Source organism: Kogia breviceps, chromosome 14 (assembly GCF_026419965.1).
Source record: "Kogia breviceps isolate mKogBre1 chromosome 14, mKogBre1 haplotype 1, whole genome shotgun sequence".
Taxonomy (NCBI): domain Eukaryota; kingdom Metazoa; phylum Chordata; class Mammalia; order Artiodactyla; family Physeteridae; genus Kogia; species Kogia breviceps.
Genome location: NC_081323.1, coordinates 54142761 through 54167335, shown reverse-complemented (window position 1 = coordinate 54167335; position 24575 = coordinate 54142761). Strand labels below are relative to the sequence as shown.

The 24575-nt window shown below is 43.1% G+C and overlaps 1 protein-coding gene across 4 annotated transcripts in view; it reads right to left on the bottom strand.

The window, feature by feature from the left end:
• Positions 1-5180: 5180 nt before the first annotated feature.
• MAPRE1 (microtubule associated protein RP/EB family member 1) overlaps positions 5181-24575 on the bottom strand; it is a 37576-nt gene continuing 18181 nt past the window's right edge. For 2 of the 4 annotated variants that reach the window (XM_059038265.2, XM_059038264.2), the window contains exons 4-7: positions 24266-24473; positions 20358-20479; positions 15603-15755; positions 12207-13951 (exon numbers count right to left, since the gene is read on the bottom strand). In XM_059038265.2, coding sequence (XP_058894248.1) covers positions 13895-13951; positions 15603-15755; positions 20358-20479; positions 24266-24473 — 540 coding nt within the window. In that variant the 3' untranslated portion in view covers positions 12207-13894. Of the gene's footprint in view, positions 7556-12206; positions 13952-15602; positions 15756-20357; positions 20480-24265; positions 24474-24575 lie in introns of those variants that run through there. The other 2 variants (XM_067013258.1, XM_067013259.1) reach the window with 2 other exon arrangements.

The following is a 24575-nucleotide window of genomic DNA, read 5'->3' as shown; positions in this document are numbered from 1 at the left end:
ACCAAGCTTCGCCTCTGCCACCCCTACACGTGACTCATTTTGACACTTAGCACAGTGTTGCAGGTTCCTGAAGACTCAGGTAATCAAAGGCCACCTCCCCCAAAAGACTCCAGGTGTGGACTATGTGATAACCATTGGGTGCTGCCCACTGAAATGCATTGCTTTGGGCCTTGGGCAGTCAAGAAGACTTCAGTTCAGAAAGTCAAAAGACAAGGTGGAGTTTGGACTACTCACTCTCCCCACCCCAGCCGCACCAAACGCAGTGGGGTCCTCCAACTGTGAACTTTCCCTCATTCCCTCAGGGTCTAGGCACATTCGTTGAGTGCCAGGCACTGTGGACACACCATCGAACAGAGTGGAGACCTGCCTTCATGGAGCCCAACAGATGAGCTAGTTAATGCTCTCACCAGCCACGCAGGCCCCGAGGTTAGAAATCCCACCACCATCTTTGGTTCTTCCCTCTGCCTCCCTTGCATTCTTACTGTCCTTCCTATTGATTCTTACTACGATCCATCTCCTATATCTAAACCCTCCTCTCCCACATCCCTGCCCCACCCTAAACCCTAGCCTTTTGCTGGGACAAGTACAATGACCTTCCCCAACTGGGACCAGAGTTTGGTCTTCCCTTCAAATCCACCTCCCAAAACACTCGCACCAATTATATTTCCGGAAGGCAAATCTGATCATGACTTGACCCCAGCTGACACTTTCCAGGCTACTCCCATCATCCCCAACTCCTGAGTGTGGCACTCAAAGCCCTTTGCAATGTAGCCCTGACCCGTCTTTCTAGTTGTAACGCACACGCCATGGTCCAGGCACGCCAACTGCTCTCCACCACTCCACACACACAGACAGCATTCCACTTCTCCTCACGTCTTTCCCTCTATGCAACACAGACCATCATCCCCAGAGATGAACTCCTACCCATGCTTCAAACTCTGGCTCAAATGATTCCTCCTCCCAGGAGCTTTTCACTAACTTTCAGGTGAGAGTCATCATTGCCACCTCTGTGCTTCCAAACTCTTTGCTCCTATCTGCCATGCATGCTTGACACCTGTGCATGTCTGTCCATATGTGCGACAGCAAGTTGTGATGGGAAACACATGGCTGTAGAGTCCCAGAGCTCTCTGGGCTAGAATTCTGCCTGGCTCCCTGCTCCCAAGCTAATTTATCGTGGGCATATCACATCACTTCTCTGAGCCACGAGTTTCTTTATCTGCAAAATCTCTCCCCAGTATCCACCTTGAAGGGTTGTGGTGAGATAAAATGACACCTGAACACATGTGAAGCTCCAACAAATTGTATTACACTATCAATGAGAACTCCTGTTATTACTCCCCATCTCATAGTAAGCTCTTTGAAGGCCAGGGCATTTTAAAATTATCTTGGTTTAATCTATACTAATTCTATTTTCCCCAGCCCCAAGCACATAATGGACACTAAATACTCATCTGGCTTCATAATACGTTGTACAGCCCACCCCACCATTATCACAACGTAGCTGGACAAAATTAAGTACAGTTCATGTAGAGACTGCAAATTGGTGGCCTCAGTTTTATTGCGTTTGGCCCACACAATGCTTTAAAAGGGAAAACCAGCCTACTGCAGTAGACTTGTTACTTTGTAAATATCTAAGCTTGCAACTCCCCATGCAGAGGCTGATAACCTGATAACCGACAGACTTGGATGCCCATGAGTGATGTCTGGTGGCTCTGGAACACCCCCTCCCGTTATCAATTCTGATGGCTTTCTTACCTTTTGAGATAGAGAGCTCTCTCTGAAGTCCTCAGAAGACATTGGTCTTGACCTAGAATAGGGAATCATAGTTGCTTTAACTCCAGTCTTTGTAAGGACCATGTGGGAGGCTGACCTAGCTGAGTCACAGGAGGGTGGAAAAAAAGTCAAGGTCAAGGGAGAGGATGGCTGCCCCGTGCCCATGGACCCCCAGCCCGTATTTGATGAGCACCCCTCTTCTCATAGGGGATCCTCCAACAGGGAGTTTTTCTAGAGCTTATACCTGTGAGCCTTCTTTCCTCTGATGGAAAGAGTTGTCCTAGTGAGGCCCTGAGGCTTCTCAAGTTACTATACTCCTGGCTTAATGCCAGAGGCTTCCTAAAGAGAGTCACCCTTCCTTCAGAATTAGAAAAGGCTTAGGAGGCCATGTGGGGGTCCAACTATAATTCACAGATAGGGAAATAAGGTCCGGGGCAAGCACATTTCCAAAGGGTCAAACACATGCACCAAAGGTGGGGCAAGATGGGCCCCTGACTCTCCACTGTGTGCACCCACCCACCCTCAGTGCCCCTGGAGGCAGGACTTCTCCTCACGCAGCATGGGGTCAGGTGTGAGTGTGGAGGAGGGGGTCCATTCCGTGGAGCTCTGCTCTGAGAATACAAAGGGCACATTTCCACTGGGTCAATGGCACCTCCACAGAGGATGGAAGACAGCATTGTGTTAGGATTACTGGAGCGTCAATCCACCTCATCAGCAAGTGTCACCAGCAGGAATCAAGAGGGCGCTCTAGGATGGCATGAAAACTTTCATTAAGGCAACTATGAAAACTCATAAGCATAAGGTGGAGGGAAAGAGGAGGAGGAAGACTGGCCCATGGTGTCCTAACCTAACCGTGTCTTGGCGACAGCTCAGCTATAAGGACCAAAGGAAAGAGAAGAGCTGAAGGAAAGGAGACTTGGAAGCCAGGAACCAGGATAACTGAGGGAAATGCCAGAAACATTTCCAGAAAAAGGAGCAATGAGGGAAAGTGGCTTAATGTATGTGATGCTGGGCTGTCCAATTAGAAATAAAAAACAAATACCTAGAAATATGGGGACTGAAACTTGAGTGGCTACATTTAGGGGACAGAGAGAGGAGGAGAAACACACAAAAGACAGGATGAGTCAACAAGGAAGATTGGGTTGCTCCAGAGTGAGCCAAGATGATAAGAAATGAAGGCCACTGAATACGGCGATGAAAGGTCACCAGTGAGAAAGCTGCAGAAGTGTATTCTTAAGTCCATTTCTGTTCAGAATATATACCTGTATATGTTGCCACCTGCATGGAAAGAGAGCCTGGAAAAATAAACTCCAAATGTTATGTCAGTTATTTCTGGCAGGTGAGATTACAGAGAATTTCTATAGTCTAAAATCATGCATTTCTCTATTTTCTTTTAATTCAAAAAAGGTTCATACCAATCTTTAAGATTTATTTCAAGGGAGTGAATGGTGGGTAGCAATTTACTCATCTGTGAAAGACCGTTGTACAAGAGTGGTTGCTGGGAATTCCCTGGCGGTCCAGTGGTTAGGACTTGGCACTTTTACTGCTAGGGCCCGGGCTTGATCCCTGGTTGGAGAACTAAGATCCTGCAAGCCATGCAGTGCAGCCAAAAAAAAAAGTGGTTGCTGCAACATCGTTCAGAGCAGCAAAAAATAAAGTGAATGACTATCAGTAGAGGAATGGCTGAATAAATCAGTACATGTGCACTCAGGACGTTACCCAAGGAATCAAAAGGATGAATCTGACCTTCGGCAGACGACTAGGAGGGATTTCCATGAGATACAAAAAGAGTGCACAGAATGATACCAATATTTATTAAAAAATGACAAACAGGTACGTGCTTATACATGTAAGTATGTGTGTACACATACACACATCTGTAAATGGGACTACCCTTAATAATTATGGGGCCAAGAGCAAAAGAACAAATACTGGTCCACACAGCAAATCTAGTTATTTAAAATGTTTATAAATTATTACACTAAATAAAATACATTCTATTCTCCTACCTTCACAAATACACTTTCATAACAAGCTGGAAGGCCAGGTTCAAATTTAGAACTCTTGAATTCCTCAGCTCACTGACAGAATTTGGCAGTGTGGCCTCCAAGCCCTCTGCCCAACCCCATGTCCTCTCTATCCTGCTGAGGGGGCTTGTGGATGGTGGGATGTGGACGGACACCCCAGCTCATACACCCAGGCTGCATCTCCCCCATGCCTCCACTGCTTCATGGTCACTGCAAGCCTTGGCAAGGCTGCCCTCAGAAATGACACTCTGAGGAATAGGCCTACAAAGACTCTGGAATCAGCTTCAAAGTAATTTGGGTGGGGAATTCCAGTACTTAGAGCAGGGGATGGCGGGGCGGGAGGGGGGGTGAGGGGGAGCGGGCAGCACACCGGTGGGGCCTGAGTGGCCATACACTTAGCCCCTTGACCCTACCTCATCTGGTGGAGAGGGACATGGCCAGAGGAGGGACAGAGCGGGATGCCCTAAAGCTCAGCCCGCGGCAGGGGCCCTTCTTGCCTGGGTCTAAGTGGGTACTGTACTGTCAGTACATACAAAATTATGAGTACATATGGATTATGGGGAGTTGGGGGCCAATGTGGCACAAAAGGTAGGCCAAGAATAAAGGAATACAAAAAAGTCTACACTAACACAAAGCATGTATATCACCACATTTATATTAAGCAGCAAAGCACTGGTATGTATACAGAAATGAAGTATACTTTGTTTTGCTTTAAAGTCCTGGTTAACATGTGATTAAAGGTAACATCACTGGGCTTCCCTGGTGGCGCAGTGGTTGACAGTCTGCCTGCCGATGAAGGGGACGCGGGTTCGTGCCCTGGTCCGGGAAGATCCCACATGCCGCGGAGTGGCTGGGCCCGTGAGCCATGGCCACTGAGCCTGCGCATCTGGAGCCTGTGCTCCGCAACGGGAGAGGCCACAACAGTGAGAGGCCCGTGTACCACAAAAAAAAAAAAAAAAAAAAAAAAGTTAACATCACTGATGAGGGAGCCAAAGGCCCTGCCTCCTGCCGCGCTGGCCTCAAGATCACCACTTGCGCAGTACCCTCCACAAACATACGTAACCTGACAACCCCAAACTGCAGGATATTCTACAAAGTAACGGGGTTTTACTCTTAAAATCTGTGTCATGAAGAACAAAGACTAAGGAACTGTTCCAGATTAAAGGTGACACCTAAAGGCAATGCGTGATTCTGAACTGGATCCTAGACTGGGTGGGGAAAAGGTCTAAGGGCCTTTATTAGGACCATCGGCAACGTTTAAACATGACTACGTTCTTAGATAATATTGAATTAATGTTGTTTCCTGCTTTTGACAACTGTTGTGGTTATACAAGAGAACATCCTTGATCTTAGGAAATACACACTTGGGTATTTAAAGGTAAAGGGACACAACGTCTGTAATTTATTCCCAGATAGTTCAATAAAGGCATACAATGATAAAGCAAATGCGGCAAAATGTTCACCATATTAGTCAGTCTGGGCAAAGGGGAGTTCTTTATACCATTCTCACAACTATTTAAATCTTCTTATTATTTTATAAATAATTATTTTAAAACTACAATAATTAATTTATTTAAAACTACGATAACTATTTAAAACTACAATAATTATTTTAAAACTACAAGTTTTATGAGAAAGGGAGGAGCTCCGTATGTTCGTGGATTGAGGCCACAAAGGGGAAAAAATATTGGTTGAGGGCAACAGAGACACCCAAGAGCAAAGCACAAGAGTAAGAAGCAAAGAGAAGTATTAGTCCTCTGATACTGGAAGGAAGAGAAGATTCAGCTGTAGAGTTAAATATCTATCTGGAATGAGAGCAGGTAAGAACAGAGGAAGCCTCCTCTGAGGGGAAGGGGGCCAGGGTGTGGGGGTCGGTACAAACCTGGAAACAGGGGTGAGAGCTTAGAACTGCCACTAGGGAAGTAGGCAGAGGACGGGAGAATAACTGGTTTGCTGAGTAATTCGTTTGTAAGAATTTACAGGGGCAGATGACTTAAGGCCAAATGCAGTTAAAGCTGTCCTGGAAATCTAGCTCAGACAGGCTCAGCTCTCCTCTTCAGCCTTTAATCTCAGGCAAATGGATTTTAGGGCCCAGGTGTCCAATCTTTTGGAGATGACTTTAACCCCAAACTCTCACTCACCCTGACCCAATTTGCTCTCCCCAGTTAACACTGCTGGCTATATTTGACAGAGGCTTATTGGTTTTCAACTTCCTTCTCGACAGAGACATCTTGACAGCTGTCCCCAAGTCCAAAGTAGCTCCTCTATGAAGTCGCTGTGGAACTCCGAGGGCCTCAACCTGATTGAAGGGTCAGCTGGCCACACTTAGAACCAGGAAAATGAGATCGAATTCCATACGCAGAACACAAAACGGAACAGCAGAAGCCATCCCACAAACCATAACCACACAGCCATGTTTCATCTAATCTGAGACATTCTTTTAATGGATGAAGTTGAACTTACAGCAGACAGTGACAGGAGGAGCTACAGCACACAAAGCCAGGACAAGTATGAGTGGAGAACGACCCATAAGACAAATACAGCACAGAGCGCCCACAACTCATGGAAACCATGGAAAATGCCCGGGAGCTTAATGATAAAGCAGCGTTCACCAAAACCAAAAGGCCGACTAGCCCCCACGGTTGGAGGACAGTGGAAAGCAGAGCAGCTCTCTCAACATAAGATGTGTAAACTCCAACTCTTTGCAAAGAGGAAGACTACAAGAGCACTGTGTGTAAGATGGGAGTCCTCAGAGCCCAGACTTCATGGCAAGCCTGGACTTGATACAGCACTGTTCAATCTTGCCCCTGGCGTAACTCAGCAGCATGAGCTGGCCAAAGGCAAATCTCTTGGGCAGAATTCAACCAGGGACATGGATTCCAGACTTAAAGATACCCAGTTGAATCACATTTCATGATGACCTAGGTGTTACCAAAATGTTAACTGATCACGAAGCCAAGACCCCTCCTCATATCTTCACCACAAAGAGAACACCCACATAGAAAAAAAATTTCTGCTCCCATTTCATCAACAGTGGAGACAAAAGACTTTGTCACATTGTAAAACATGAAAAGTAGAGTGGTTCAATGAAATGTCATAAAAGATGCAGAAGGTCTTTTAAATCAGAGTTTTATTAAACTAGGTATTAATAAACTAGAAGGGTTTATTAAAAAACAACAACAACAACAAAAAAAACAGAGACAAGGCCGACTTGACTATTCCCCACTGTCTTTTGGTTTAGGGCTTTCATTTTCCAATCCAATGTTATCATTTCTACTTACAGCAGCCCCTGCGTTTATCAACATTTTTACATGGGCCAAAATATGCTAAATTCTATCACAATAAATGTAACTTTCCTTCCCAAAGAAGAAACATGAGAACAAAGGGGAAATATAGTAAGATGCATTCATTCCACTTCTTAGGTAAGGAAAAGTTCAGAAAACCCACATCTAAAACGAATAAAATCGTGATCATCAATAATTCAATATTAACTCAAGAAGTAGGAGGGAAGGTGTTTAAGAAGAAAAAAATCTCGTAGATAAACCTCTGCACAAAATAATTCTGGAAAAAAGTTCAAAGTCCTACTTGAGACTAGTTCAGGTATCGCTTGCCAGTCCTAAGGAGATTCTACTCTGCTCCCTAAAAGCGGAGATGGAATGCTGCTGGAAGGCTTCAAGGACACAGTCAATGCTCCAGGGAAGGCAGCTCCACTCCACTCAGCAGCAGCGCCAACTCTGTCCTCGCCAGCTTTACCACTGCGGGATTTAAAACGTCAAAAATTGTAACCTAACATACAATTTATATGTGTGAATTACTCTTCAGTAAAGCTGCAATTATTCTTCTCAGCTTTATAAAATTTATTGAAAATTTTAAGGTGCAACTTGATAGCTAAGGAGACAGGCTATTTCCTTTTCAAAATCGAATAAACAAGACAGAAGCCAATGACCATTGGAACTGGAGGGGGGACCCTGAGGATTAATGTCAAGATCACACCTTTAGTTGAGACTAACAACTCAACTCACGTGACATTTAGAACAATGCCCTTCCTACCACACTGCCAAAGAGAACTCCGGACTCACATACCAAAGATTTCAAAATACCATGATTCAAGAAAAACAGCAGATTCTTGGGGTGGTTCAGTACCTAGTTACCTATCTCCTCCCCAAAAAAGAATGAAAAAAAATTAAGTCAGAGAGTTACAAATTCTTAGGAAATTTTTAAAAATAATTTTTATTTCATTCAACGTTGAATTATTGTTTCTTCTCTCAGTCTTTAAAATTACTAGGGAGGGAGGTGCACACACAGGGGCAAGCTGCGATTAGCCTACAGCTACCTGTAAAAAACAGGTTATTCCATTCTTCCTAGTAGGGTTTAAAATTTCAAAGTAAAAACAGCAGTCATATATAATTACACGTTTAACTCACATTATTTTGTAGAAAAACATATAAAATACAAAAAAAAAAAGCAATATCAGGTTAGAAACCTTTAGAATGCTAAAATCCAGATGACCCTGAGGTATGCTGGATCTTAAAATCACTAGCACTACTCCAAAATATATAAATGGGCCCAATCGGAGAAATATAAATATGAACGTGATGAAACAACTGTGAAGCAAGCAAGACAGGAAAGAAATCTGAAGGTCACTCAAGCTTAGACTAGGATAAACGGTGACAGATCCTGGGTGCAATATGTTTAGATTCTTGCACTAAATGGTGGTTCAGGAATGGATGTATTAGCAAAGCTCTCCCTGCAGCTTGCAGCCTGTGGGGAAAAAAGCCAAACACATGTGTTGAGCCACTTTTTACTTCATCTGTCAAAAATCTCTTCTTTTAGAGTCAAAACTTTTATTAAAATACAAAAGGATGTACATTTACAAACCATTTCATTGTCAGCGCAAATTCTTTCAAAATTTCACATGCAAAATGTATGTAGTTGATGCTGAGAAACAACTGTGCTCTTCTCTGAACCAAAACTTCCTCAACTGTTGAAAACTGGCCTCCAGAGGCAACACTAGCTGGAACTGGGCCCTCTCCCACTCTTTCTGGCTCTGGTATCCTACTGGCTTTTACAGACCTAAGTAACTTTTCCTGGCTCAGAAAGGTTCCTGTGGAAACCATCCTCGCTCATCTCTTCACTGAGCCAATGAAAAGCCATGCTCTGCAGACCAAGGATGCAGGGCCCGGGGAAGGATCCTGGTCCTGATCCTTGGCCTCCTGATCACAGCACTTCTCCCTTGTTCATTTTGGAGAAGGGCTCCAGCCACACACTCCCTTTATATATTCAGTCTACCCACTTGCATGCTTGACCTTGGCTTAACTCTAATAGTCTAAACTGCAATTTGTGAATCATCCATGAAAGCTGAATCTTAGAAACTCATCTTTGTCCCCACTGGCAACTAGTAAGAGCCACAAAGCCAGCTTTGTTAAGACCTACCTCGATGCACTGAATCTCACTACAGCTTCCCAAATCTCATTCTCCCACCAAAATTGAAAATTAAAGATATCAGCAAATGGAAGAAACTGATCGTCCTCCTTTTCCTCATACCTACATCAAGCCTATCCTCACCAATTCCTGCAGACTGCGAAAAATATTCAAAGTAAACCAGGAAAAAGTTAAGGAAAAAAATTTTTAACTTTTAAGGTAAGACATCTTACAGAATTCCAAACTGCTAACAGATCACTTTGTAATTCTAAATCTATCTCTTGATACCATTCACAAAGTTCTAGGCTTTGACGGCTAACTTGCTTTGCTTTTCAAATGATCACAAGACAAAGATTTGCCTCTCCCTACCTGCAGAAACATGTCTGTGAAGGCTACTTTCATTTTACAATTCAGAACATCAGAGCATCCAATACAAAAGAAATATAGGTTACTTTAATTTTTAAAATGTGTGTGTGTGTATATATATATATATATATATATATATATATATAGTCCTGGAATAAGGAGCCTAGAACTCTGACTCTAGGGCTGGACCTGCTTACCTAGATAAGGAAATTAATGAGGCAACCTGACCACAACCTCAACAAAAAGCTCTGTGCTCCAGGCTAAGGTAACACTGCTTTCCAACTCAGATTAAGCCAAAAGGGAAACAGACCTTCACAAATTATACCTGCATAACTATCTGGCTGAAGGCATCTGGGATAATGGTTCTAAGCACAGTCAATCAAGTTCAATGTAAAAGCACAGAATTCCTCTGTGGGCTTTCTTTCGGACAAGGACTCTGCATATTCAGTTATACTGTCACATGTGAAAACTGAGAAAAAAGCTGCAAGTGTTAAGAAATAAATATGAAGTCATCGGGTTTTAAAATTTTATAACTGGAATGTATGAATTCAAAAGTACGACACACTCCTAATTTTAAAACAACAGCAACAGTGCCAGACCAGCAAAATGACTGGTGATTCATGAACACTAACCGAAGGCTCAGGTTCAGCTTGGTTCAAAGCAATTACTTCCACTCTGTTGACAGCAGTCAGATTTGGGTCACCCACATACTAGCAAATTAATCTGATTAGGCTGATCAGGCTTAAAGCCTAGGTTTTGTTTGTAGACTATGGTGAACTATGGTAAACATCACAAAAGGAGTTCCTCATACCAAATCTCATAAAATAATCATTAAAGAAAAACTTCCCTAGACTCATTTTGGTTATAGCAAAAGAAAACTGCTTCCTTTCCAACACCATATTATATTCTAGAGAGTAAATCCTGAAGAAATACCTATCTTTAAATCAATGAATCAATTACTGAATCACTGAATCTTCATTTAAAAGAAAAAGGGGAAAGGTGTGTTTGGAACACGATTTCACCTGGGAGAAAAACAGGATAAAAATCATAGTGTGAAAACTAAAAGGAGCTGGACTCATCAATCCCAAAAGGAGCTGGACTCATCAATCCCTGCAAGCTGAAAAAGAAACAATCGAAGAACTTGTTATTTACTTTACAAAATACTCAGTCTATCTTAAGGATCACCCTCCTGAAGTGTGCCCTAAGCTTTTCTGATCTATAAACAATTTCAGACTGGATCAAGAACCCATGCAGGGCTTCCTAACGCTGTGGCCACCTTTTGTTTCTCAGCTCATTCTGATCTCAACAAGCACCCAGAGAGGGAGGCAGGCACTGCAGCCAACATCATCATCCCTGTTTAGCAGGTCAAAACAAGAAAAGGGATCAATTAGCTCAAAAGTCACAAAGCTAGGAGGGACCTACAAGGACTCCAATCTGATATCCCCGCTGTCAGAATTAGACTTGAACTTGCAGGCATAAATGTTAGGCCAAAAAGTACAGGTCTGAGGACTACATTAAGCCCAGGTCACCTGAGGTATACAGTAAAATGCAGATTTCTAATCTCCTGACTCAGAATTTCTGGGATTGGACTTTAGAAATGTACGTCAATCAAGTTCTACAGGTGATTCTGAAGCCCATCAGTTTGAGGACCACCGGCATGAGTGAATCCTAAATCTAAATCCAGCCATCTGTTTACCTATACTGCATGCAACACAGAACTTGCCAAGCAAATCAAGCAGCTTATTCAAGTTCACCACACCAGTGACCTAACCTGAATTAGTCACATTAGAAGACTGTGCCTCAGCCTAAAGAGTCAGGCCAATAGACTTACTAGGTCAGAGATACACACAGTTATCAGCTTCACTCTTCCCAAGGTAACGTCTCAGCTGACATTACCCAAAATTATCTTCGCAAACTCCATACACTCCTGGAGGTATCCTCTTGTAAATTACAAACACATGTGGTATCCAATTCCTTCTTGAAGGTGCGTAACATTTTAAGGAAGGCTTCATACCGTTAACTTCTACAGGAAGTAACATGGGTGTAACCCTAGTCAAAATCATCAAGTTGGGTTTACAGAGAATCCATAATTGTGGCAGGTATTCTAAAGATCATACAGAAAACTACCTTCTGACCATTTAACTTTCTTTTATACTGAAAATGGCAGCACGTCATCTTTTGAACTCATTTCTTACAGCACAGAATTTTAAAAGGGAAGAAAAATGGTGATGATTTCAGGTTATAGATTGACCGTGTTCACTGCCTTTGAAACATACTTTCAGGAAAAAAAAGTACTGCCCCATGGTATCCACCAAGCTCTGTCCTGTATACCTCTGGAGGAAACAGCCTGAAAAGGTTTCACCGTAGCTAGGTCAAGCCCTGGACTTCTGAAAGACCTCTCACAGTAACATGAGAGTGTGAAACAGCAGGAGGCTGAGAAATGTACTGTGAAGAATGGAGAAAAAAGAAACAGCCTTACAAATAAGCACATTTGAAAAAAAAAAAAAAACAGTGAAGGATTTCAAAAGGTCAGTCCTAATTTAAGAAAGAAGCATGGGTACCTTATCATTTGAACCTAAAATAATATACCCAGGGCAAGACAAATTTCAGAAGACATGACACTCTTGAAATACAGAATTTTATTTAGAAACTGTTCAAAGTAGCAAAAAACCCTGTCAAGACAGACCAGGTGGAAAATGGGTTCCCAATAAAATGGAATTTTAGGGCAACAAAAGTCTAAAAGGCCACAAAAGAGAAATAGCACCACTGTTATTTGAACAATGGCTAGTTACTTGCATTTTTTGGCATTGTTAATCACTGAATCTGGGTTTTCCTCTGAATTCCACACAGAGCATGCACTACACAACAATTTTATCATAAAATACCTGTTTGCTACACACATTTTAGGACAAGCTACCACCAGAAACAAATCAATACAAATACATCAGGGGCAGAACAATCTCAGTAGTGGGTAACACACATTTTGCAGAATTCTGCCGAACAAAGGAACTGAATAGGCTGTGGGCAAAGCAAATGAGGGAGTTAAGGAATGAAATATTTTAAATATTAATAATTAATTCAGACATGATACTGTATTTTCTGCAAAAGAAAATTAACATTTAGTAACACGCTAACATTTTTATCTCCGAAGAGATTAGTGCACTGGCAAAGTATTCCGATAACAGTGGAGGGCTGTGGACAGCAGGTACCGAAAACACCCAGCCTTGCAGATTCCAAGGTAGCAGTGGCCTTCCTTCACTGATCACTCCCTTTGCCAGAGGTCCAGAAAGAACTTGCAGCATGATCACCTGCCTGCTAAACTTCCACTCTAAGCAGCAAACTTTAAGGAGCCAAAGAGGAGTCCCCAGTGGGCAAGGGGAGCAGAGAAGAGAAACATGTTAAATGTAAACTTAAAAGACAGTAAAATGGGACATAACCCCCATTCAAATCCCAGAGATGCGGGCAAGTCCCCAAAAGTAGTTGTTAGATTTAAAAACTGGACACACCTCATTTCAAAAAAAAAAACAACAACAACAAAACACAGTACACAGAAATATCAGGGATAACTGGAAAAACCACCAGAGAAATGTTCTATGAAAATCAAGCTCTTCGACTCAACACACGTCTCAGGGCTGAAACACACCCTCTATTCATCCAGGCAACAATGCCTCTTGCTTCTTATCAGGGATGCAACTGGTCAAGGACACTAAATGGCTTTGCAAAGCAACTTTTCAAACTTTCCTTTTGGGCCAAGGTCTGGGCCTATGAGGATCAGGCAGCCCCGTGAGGGCTGGGAACAGCAGGTCCCAAAGGTACCAGGTTCTGGCCCTTCCTTCCCAGACACAATGTCAAACACACAGAAGCTCCTGTCAGGTTAACATTTTACATTTTGAAATATGGAAGCATCTTTTAAATACTCTTAAGGCATTTATTTATTAAAATGTTCTCTGTCAAGATTTCACATTAGCTTAAAATTCAAACCAGTCTTTACACTTCTCTACTGAGATCTCCCCCTTCTCCAGCCATCAGTGCTACCAACATCCACACAGTGAGCCCCATGGTCAGCCTCTTTGTTCCCTGGGTGAACCAACTAGATGTTAATACTGCTCTGCTACAAGGTAAAAGCTCCTAACTCAAACTTATTGGAAAAGGAGTGAAACTTCTGCAAAGTGCACTTTAAGAAGAGGTACTTTTTGCTTATGAAAAGAAACCAGTGAGTCCTCTAAGAATAATAAAAGGGAATATTTTACAGTTAAGCACATGATTTGGAGTGAAGAATTCAGATGATGCTCAGCTGGTCCAGGCTGTTAATACTCTTCTTGTTCCTCCTGCGGGCCCCCTTCATCAGGTATCACGAAGCCTTCCTGAAATGGGAAAATGAGAGGGGAAAGTTATTACTCAACACTGAATGAAAGATCAGTTTCTACTGTGGGTTCACTTTCCTCATATTTAAAGCCTCTCAAAGTCAACGGTTCTTCCTGTCTTTACCACACACTTGGCATTTAATGGCACAAGGCCAAGTGACCACTATTTTATTAGTTAGGCAGTGGAATCACATCCCACAAAGGGCAAAAACTGAGCACAAATTTACTCTCAATCTTTCAGGGTTGATGGATGTGTACACTGTCTTGATTATGGTGATGATCTCACACATCAAGTTGTACTTAAATATGTGCAGTTCATTATGTCAATAAAGTTGTTTAAGAAAATTTACCCTCAAAAATCGCTGAAGTCACCATAATGGTGCCATACCATCTACTCTCAATAAACTGTCCATACAGCCAGCTTTTCCTTCATTCATTCTTTTGCCTGCACTTAGGAACCATGCACACATGCTACTGCAGGTGTTGCAGGTGTTCTGTTTACCCAAAACACCCACAATACACATAATAGCTGCAAGGCTGAGCCAACATCGGAAGCATGGGAAAACATCACACCCACGGCTCCCACCTCACACTCACTCCAGGGCATCTGGCATGTGCTAATGGCCACACTACCATAAGAATTTAGACTTCCCCTTCAACCCCCATCTTTTTTTTAACTAAATATCTATGGCTAAATTTACTTAAGCTATGACTCCACTAAAATAATACTCAGACTAAATCAAGGACACCTATATCTTCAACCCCTTTGTTTGTATTATCTGGCACAGAGCAAGCCCGAAATAAGGATTTATTGAACAAATTATCAACTTTTCAGTCATCTGTCTTAATCCCCCCAAATTCACTTGATATGTTTAGAGCACACTGTTAGTAACAGCATTAATGCTGCCTTATATTTGTATACTGCCACATACTACAAAACACGTAGACATACACTGTAGTTTGATCCTAAAGACCTTACCAGGCATGCAGAAGAATTATAAATAATTGCAGCCATTGAACAGTGGACACAGCAAGATGTCAAATCCTAAATCTAGGGAAAATCAGTTTTCCTTGTTCAGCTAACACAGCATGATTAATATCAGCAGATTCGGCTGTGTAATACACATGGATCCGAAGAAACTTGACCACAAGGCACTCTGGGGAAATAGGAACCAGATACACTCCAGGTTGGGAGGAAAAAGGTACACTCTGACAGCTGTGGGCAGCAGACATCAAATAGGGGCCATGTGCCTGGTTCTCCAGGGCACGCCTAGGGCCCTATTAAAAAGAAGGCAGCACCTCAGGCTGAGGGGTCCAAGCTGAAAGGGGTGGAGTGGGGATAGCGGGGTTAAGAGCACCTTGTGGCACTCACGACCTATCAGTGGTCACAAACTACAGAAGCAGGGCAGCCAGCCACCCGAGTGTCCTATGCCTGCCTCAAAGGCGCACAGACCTCAAGGCAGAGGCTGAAGCTGGGCAGAGGTGCCCTCTCTGGCTGACTTTAAGGGTCAAAGATGAAGTCTTTTGATGAATGTTATTCTGAAACACAACAAGCATCAGTACTGAGTGTGCCGAAACCAACCAGATAAAATTTTTCTATTTTCTCTTAGGTGGCCAAATGGCAAGAATATATCCTCATGTCAACACGTACATCTGTGGCATAGAGAATGTCCACAATCCTCTGCAATACAGGGTTGTTTTCCCCCTCGTTCTCCTGGCAAATCAGTTCAATGTTCCTTAGCTTTCCAAAGTAGAAATCTCTCTCTTTCTCCAAGTCTTCGACAGTAAGTTTCAATACGTTGACCTGCACAAAACATTAGAAAGGGTTAGACACCTGGCATTCATGCACAAAGAGTACATCAGATAAGCTTCTAATCCAAAAGGAGATGTGGGCTTTCAGCAAACTCTCTAACATGGTCAAAACCCTACTTTAGTTTAATGTCAATTTTCTTCAGCCCCAGATAAATAACATGGGCTTGTTCATGGCACCCTGACTATAACAATTCCCAGGAAAGGATAGGCTATATCATGGGACATGCACGAACTTCTCAGGGACTAAGACAAGATCAAAGAGAAAAACCCATGGGAGCCTGAGACAAATACAGAAGCAGAATCCACAACCTGGCCCAGCAGAGTAGCTGCCCATCATATACTGAGTCCTTACCAGGGCACTTGGTCAATCAAGTTCAAGTCTTTCTGCAAGTTGAAGTCAATGGTAAGAGAGGGTCTGGTCCAAGGGAGCAGGGTAGAAATGATGAGCCAGGAGGGGAAAACTATCTAAAGATGACTAATACTAGCCAAAGACAGCTAGCACTGAGGCAGGCCCGGGCATGGAAACTCAATGGTTCTTTCTCCCCGCAATATGTTGGGGCTACGGGGTGATCCATGACTCAGAAGAAAAGCATCCTCTGATGAGAGGGTCCCTGCATCACTCTCTCTCCCAAGACAGTTTCAAAAGGGAGAGAAGACAGCAGAGGCAGGGAGCAGACCCCACCACACTCCACCGCTAGCTCCCCTGAGCATCCTGTCAGCTCACACCACCTGTGCTGCAGGATCCTCCAGGAGCCCCACTGAGGGACTCTAATTTCCACAAAGGGGCAATGAAGAAATAAATCTCAGTGCTTCCGCCAGGACTCTATCCAGCCACAAGTAACAAAAGTCGTAACAACTCTCACAGCCCTTTGTGTATTTTAAGCACAGTATGTCTTCGTTCCAGTATACTCAATCTATGACGTGAATTCAATTTAACTCTCACTGAATGCAAATTACATGGCATAGGGTGCAGCATAAAATCCTCACAGGCCTTACAGGCTAGGGCCCCATGGAAGGCCGAGCCAGGGAATCAAAGGTGCAGCTGCTGAGAACAATTTGGGTAGCAGGGAATTCTGAGAGCCAGAAGCACCAGAGAAATCTAGTCTACCTTCTGAACTTCTAGCTGCAAAAACAAGCAAACAGCTTATTCAGCTTCTCTGACGAAGAAGCCAGACCCAATCGAAGAGATCAAATCCTGTCCCTTTGTAACCTGCAGTTGAGAAGCATCCAGAGATGATCCAGGAGCAGGTGACTGGAACCACCAGGACCATTCTGTCAAAGACTTAATTTCAGTGTTCAACATCAAAGGCCTGAAAAGACCAAACTAGAATCAAGGTTCTAGACACCCTCTCACTATTCCTTTAGCAACCACAGGAATCACTTTTAAAAATAACTGAAAGGATTTCCCTGGCGGTCCAGTGGTTAAGACTCTGCACTTCCAATGCAGGGGGCACAGGTTCGATCCCTGGTGGGGGAACTAAGATCCCACATTCCACACGGTCAAAAAATAAACAAAAAAAATTTTTTTTAATAAGTAAAAATAAAAATAATTGAAAGTTTCAATAAAGTACTAACACCACCTAGTCACCAGCAAAACGAAATCATCCATCTGCCCCCACCCTCCCCACCCCTGCTTTAACTGCTATTTGTTGCCCTTCCTTAAACTATCAGTCACTCCCAAAGTGTAGTGAGTACAAGAAGGGGACAAAAGGGCAAGAGTAGACTATCCCCAGTAGTGGAAGCTGCCTTGGATCTTCAGCCCAAGGTCCATGAGCCAGGGAAGAGGCCTTCTAGTCACATGAGAAGGAAAGGGAAGTCAAAACAGCTTCACGAGGCACGGTGACTTGGAGTCCATCTGTACACACACGTTACACTAGTGCCTCCCTCACAAACCCACTGAATCCTTCTCTGGCCTACAAATCAACAAGGTCACCAGAACCCAGCTGGATAGGTCCCACTGGCTGCCAAAGCAGCAGCCCTCCTTGACATCACTCAATAACTATGAATCCACAAGAAACAACACGCATACACTGAGTCATCAGCTTTCATTTGACACTCCTCTAACTGCTTATTTATAAGGTTATTAAAAATCTGTGGCTAAAAAAAAAAAAAAATCTGTGGCTAGTAATCAGCATCACTCTTAGAACACTCTCTTATAGTGAAGTAAAAGCTGTAACCTAAGAAGCCCAAGGAGAACACTTTGGGCCTGCACTGGCCAATACGGTAGCTATGAGCCACATGTGGTGTTTTGAGCCCTTGAAACGTGGCCAGCGCAATTGAGACCAGGCTGTAAAGATGAAACACACACTGGATTACAAAGACCTAGTACAATGTTCAAATGTAAAACATCTCACTGATAATTATTTGTAATGATCACATGTCAGAATGCTAATATTTTAGATATATTGGGTAATGTGTTATTTGAATTAATCTAACCTGTTTCTTGTTACTCTTTTCAATGTGGCTACCAGAAAACTTTAAGTTCCATATGTGCCTCACATTTCTGGTTTACATCCTATTTCTACTGAACAGCACTGCTTTGGACTAAAATCAACTAAAAAAACATTTCTCCAGGATGACTTAACAATGTAGAATCACTGCAGATCTCCCAAAGGCTATGAACACCACAAGGTACTTTATGTAGAATACACTGTTCTCCTCTTAGCCCACCAAGCCCATGTGGCTCTACTTTTCCCACATCAGTTGTGTCCCACAACTGACCTACACACCTTTATCAAGGGTCACCACTTCAAATACTTTCAGGGGTAGAGACATCATGTAAATGAGCCATGGGAGTCAGTAACAGGGTGTGCTCAGGACTTTGGAAACCTGGAAAGAACCTAAAATCCTTCATATTAAAAAAATTAATAATAAAAATCAAAACCCTGTTCAGACCGAACAAAGCAGTTCTGAGGCAGGGCTGGACCAGCTGGCTGTGAGCTGCATCCAAACCCCAACTCAGGCTATTTAACCTCTCCGAGCCGCACTGTCCTCTGTAACACTTCTCACAGCTGCTGCAAAAATGAAAGAAAATGCTTAGTAGAGCATTGGCACTCACAATCTAAAAACGGTAGTTTTGTTTTTGCTATTAACAGTTGTATATTTCACCAAAAAAAATCTAACTCCTATGAACTTTTAAAACATACTTCAGAACCTATTTCACTCTATCAAGCCCACAGACAAGAACCATAACAATCACAACTGTCTTTCATCCACTGTCATTTACCCCATTTATCCCAAACACCCTTCCAGGTACTTGGCAAAACATCAGCTCATGAAATCCGCTCAACTACCGTGACCAAAGTATTAGCCCCACTGCATACAAGGCAGTGAATTTGGAGAGGTTAACTGACATGCCCCAAGTTGAAGTTAAGTGGCAGAGCCAGCAGAGCCAGGATGCACCCCAAATCTATGCAACCCAAAGCCAGTGCTCCCTCACACCGGACACCAGCTGAACAGCAGTCCCATGGAACCCACTGCATCTTCTCCTGGAAAGCACAAGGCCAACCGAGTGCTGGCTGCCGGGCCTCGGCAATGACACCTCTTTACCCTATTTCTCACTGAGACTGCTTCCTGTGTACACCTGTGCCTGGACACCAACAGTTACAGGGAAGGCTCCTTACTCTCCAGGACTTATGCACTCACAGTGACAGTGTCCACAGGGTGCTTGAGGCTGCCACAACAATGGGGATGGTGACCCAGTCACTTCCATGCTCCCAAGACACCTATGACCATGGGGCACACACAAATCAAAGAACGAAAAAAACCAAATGTGATCTTTGAGCAGGCTTTTGTGTCCTGATTTCCTAGAAGTATGATCTGGGTCACAAGAGGTTCTGGATTAAAGTGAGGCCATTTCCTCCAGGCTTTAGGACTTGGCTTTTAAAAGGAAAGTAAAAGGGTTCAATCCCAAAGTCACAGGAATCACAGAGCATCCTTGATTTTAAATCTGGAATTAATCAAGAGAATCATCCAAAAGCAAACAAACAAATAAAACAACTATAAGAATTAGTGAGAAAATGTCTAAAAGTCTAAAATTTGTTCTGATCTACAGAGACCTCTCCCAAGTACCTTCAGGATATTTAATCCTGAAGACGTTTCAAATCACCGACCTTTTAAGAACAGAAAAGCAATAGGCTTCGCATACCAGTTCCACTCTCAACTTGATACTCTAGTGGCCCAGGATTTCAGCAGAGAGACTGCAGAATCTTTTTTTAAATTATAATTTAGAAGGGAAATCTATCTTTTGTCAGAGCCAAAATTCAGGAGACATTCTCCGAATCCCACAGAACCCTGACAGCGTTCCGAAGACTTTCAACAGGGTTCCATCGTATGGGCAGGTTTCCAAACAGACATAGGTTTCTAATAGAAATAGATCTAACAGCGCTCAAAAATGCCTGGCCCCTCTCTTCCATCGTCACCTCCAGGCTCACAGTGCCCACCAGCTCCAAAGTGCTCACACGTGTCACGAGGACTGCTTTGGTATGCAGACAAGGCAGGTTTTCCCACAAGAACACGGACAAGCCTCCTTGGTCAGGGCAGCAAGCACCTTTCCCCCAAGGCGGCTCCTGTCTTGGACACATGAGGTGCCTACCTGCTGCATCAGTTCGGCTGCTTCGTCATCCCCGTTCCCCACACCAGGATTCTTCCGCACCACACCCGGGCCAGCCTTAGGGGTTGCAGTAGTTCTGTGTGTTGCAATGGGCCTCTGTGGAGCTGAGAGGAGCAGAGTTGTTGTTTTTTTTTTTTAAGAGGAGAAATTTCAAGACAAAAAAGAACCCACCAGACAACAAGAGGAAGCTGTGACCAACTGCCCTCCACAGCTATGCAGTGAGGAGACCCAACAGAGACAGCCCAGCATGCAAGACTGCACCCCATGTTTGCCCAAAGTGGTTTTTCATCCTGGCAGCACATTTAAGTACCAATTTTAGCCACGATCTTTCGTGCTGGGAATAAGTCCTTTGGCGTGGCCTTTTTTCCGCTGGGGTGGACAGGACTATCATCTGAAAGAGGCAAAGTCATCCTGGTACATACAGATGATCTACCTTAACCCAGCTCCAATCACATCCACAGACAGGGCAGCTTTATGGAGCAAAGGAAAACTTCAGGCCAGGAGCTCACATTCTCAGCTGTTGTGGGGTGCCCACAATTCCCCATGTGGAAAATTAGGTGCCTCCTAACCCAGAACCTCAGGCTCCTTGGATTGGGAAGCTGAGGGGGTAGAGCCTGCTTTGACCACGAATGACTTCAAAACCCCATCCTGCTTCCCTTTTAAAAGGTGTTTAAAAGGGTTAGGAGGGAAAAGCAGCACACTGACCAGTACTTAAAGATATCTCTCAGTATGAATGGCCAAAGCAGACAAAGATGAGGAAAAAGCTACAAGGGGCCAATCTATCTACAAGTTAAAATAATTAAGAATAATCAAGAATGGGCTACCTCAAGGTAAATTTATCATTCATGATTTTATTCATTCAGCAAGTATTTTGTAAACCTTGTACATTATGCCAGGCTTAGAAATATCTCATTTTCCTGACATCCCAAACTGTTCAATAACCATCAGGCCTTTCACCCACAGTAACAGGCATTTCCGCTGGAGGATCTCTAGCATATGTTTAACCTGAAGACTAAATACTTAATGCAAGTCTCCACATGCCTGTTAGCAGCATCTGAAACATGAAATGCACAGGGCTATCTATGCAGTTCCCCATTCTAAGAAGCTAAAGAATAAAAGTACTCAATATTTGGAGAAATCTGAACCCTCATATACCCTGCTGATGGGAAAATAAAATGATTCAGTCACTTTGGAAAACCATCAGGTAGTTCTGTCAAAGGTTAAACACAGAGTTACCATATGACCCAAGAATTCTGCTCCAAGAGTATATACTCTTGGAGACAACCCTCAGAATGGGAGAAAATATTTGCAAATGAAGCAACTGACAAAGGATTAATCTCCAAAATTTACAAGCAGCTCATGTAGCTCAGTATCAAAAAACCAAACAACCCAATCCAAAAATGGGCAGAAGACCTAAATACACATTTCTCCAAAGAAGATATACAGATTGCCAACAAACATATCTCACACCAGTCAGAATGGCCACCATCAGCATATCTACAAACAATAAATGCTGGAGAGGGTGTGGAGAAAAGGGAATCTTGCACTGTTGGTGGGAATGTAAACTGATACAGCCACTATAGAGAACAGTATGGAGGTTCCTTAAAAAACTAAAAACAGAACTACCATATGACCCAGCAATCCCACTACTGGGCATATACGCTGAGAAAACCATAATTTAAAAAGAGTCATGTACCACAGTGTTCATTGCAGCTCTATTTACAATAGCCAGGACATGGAAGCAACCTAAGTGTCCATTGACAGATGAATGGATAAAGAAGATGTGGCACATATATACAATGGAATATTACTCATCCATAAAAAGAAACGATATTGAGTTATTTGTAGTGAGGTGGATGGACCTAGAGTCTGTCCTACAGAGCGAAGTAAGTCAGAAAGAGAAAAACAAATACTGTATGCTAACATATATATATGGAATCTAAAGAAAACAAATGGTTCTGAAGAACCTAGGGGCAGGACAGGAAAAAACACACAGATGTAGAGAATGGACCTGAGGACACAGGGAAGGGGAAGGATAAGCTGGGACGAAGTGGGAGAGTGGCATGGACTTACATATACTACCAAATGTGAAATAGATAGCTAGTGGGATACAACCGCATAGCACAGGGAGATCAGCTCAGTGCTTTGTGACCACCTAGAGGAGTGGGATAGGAGACACAAGAGGGAGGAGATATGGGGATACATCTATATTTATAGCTGATTCACTTTGTTATAAAGCAGAAACACACCATTGTAAAGCAATTATACTCCAATAAATATGTTTAAAAAAAATTTTTTTTAAAGATATATACCCCAAGAGAAAACATATGCCCACACAGAAACCTGTATATGAATGGTCATAGCAGCATTGCTCATAAAAGCTAAAAAATGAAAAGAACTCAAATCACCATCAACTGATGAATAAATAAAATGTGCTACAACCATACAATAGAATGTTATTTAGCCATAAAAAGGAATGGAGTACTGATATGATACAATATGGATGAACCCTGAAAACATTATGCTAAATGAAAGAAGCCAGACACAAAAGACTATGTATTCTATAATCCCATTCAGAAATGTTCAGAATAAGTAAATCCATAGAGAGTGGATTAGTAGTTCCCTAGGATTGGCAGGGAGGGAGGAGAGTTGGGGGAAAATGGGAAGTGACTGATATTAAGCACACATGAGGTTTCTTCTGGGGGGTAATGAAAATATTCTAAAACTGATTATGGCAAGAGTAGAACACACCTATGAATGTACTAAAAACCATTCAATTGTATGCTTTAAATGGGTGAATTGTATGGTAAGGGAATCAGAGCTCAATAAAGCTATCAAAATTACAAAGTACTCAATGTCCCTCTCTACCTACCAGATGGATCAGCCTCTCTCTCAAGGTACTAAGCGACTTTAACTAACGTTCTTGCCACCTTCTGAGGAGGAATTAGCATGTGCAGAACATCCACCCTACCCCAAAGTATATGTTCTGTGAGTGTACTACTGCAATTTGGGGAAACCTACCAGGACAAGACTTTTAAAGAAAGTCTCTAAAAACAGCCTCCCCATGACTCCTAGATTCTGCTGGCATCACAGAACTTAGCACTCTAGGGAGGGCAGGGAAGCCATGAGTAAGAGCAGGAAGCTGGTTTGCAGACAGAAAAATGACGCAGAGCCAAGAGCAGTCCCCAAGAGACCTAGAAAGCTCCTTCAGTTCCTGGCAGTTCAGGTATGGTTGCAACTTCCCATCCGAGGGCTCTAAGATGAAATGCCCTTGTATTCAAACTCTCTTTTATGTGAGCTAACCTGAGGGACTTCTATTCCAACTAAAGTGTTTTGGCCATATCAATACAGTAACTCAGGCCTCAAGAACAGCCCTCTAGGGGCAAGTACTGAAATTCCCCTTTTACAGAGGAGGAAACAGCAGGGTAGAGGTGAAGTGATTACACAGGGCTCCAGAGATCTAAGAACAAACACAGGGCCCTGAGGCCACAATCTATCCCTCAGCCATGTGGCTGGGCTTATGCTCTTTAAGCTCCCTAAGCCTATGGCTACCCAAACCCTTCTGACTGAATACTATAAGAATGAATGTATTTGGAAATGGTATTTTTTTTGTTGCTTTTTTGTTTTGTTTGTTTGTTTTTTTGTGGTACACAGGCCTCTCACTGTCGGTTGCGGAGAACAGGCTCCGGACACGCAGGCTCAGCGGCCATGGCTCACGGGCCCAGCCACTCTGCGGCATGTGGGATCTTCCCGGACCAGGGCACAAACCCGTGTCCCCTGCATTAGCAGGCGGACTCTCAACCACTGTGCCACCAGGGAAGCCCTGGAAATGGTATTTTTTGTGTGTGGGTTTTTGGGGTTTTTTTGATTTATTTGTTTGTTTGTTTTACCTGCACTGCTAGAGCTGAGAGGTTTCTTCGGTTTGTTCAGAGCTGGAGCAACAAGGGAGGGGGCCACCGCAGTTTCTTGACCTTGTCTGGCAGCTACAGGGTCATAGTCTTTCCCATCATAGTTTGCATCAAAAAACTTCTTGAACCACTGAACGAATTCAAAATTGTCCTGAAACTTTCCTTTTACTAATTTGTCCACAGGAATTATCTGCAGAGAAACAGAAGACTATTTAGCCCAAAGCAAGAAGAAGCTTCTGGCAAGCATCAAACATCTCCATCAAATCAGTATAAAGCTCTGCCAAAGGAGAAA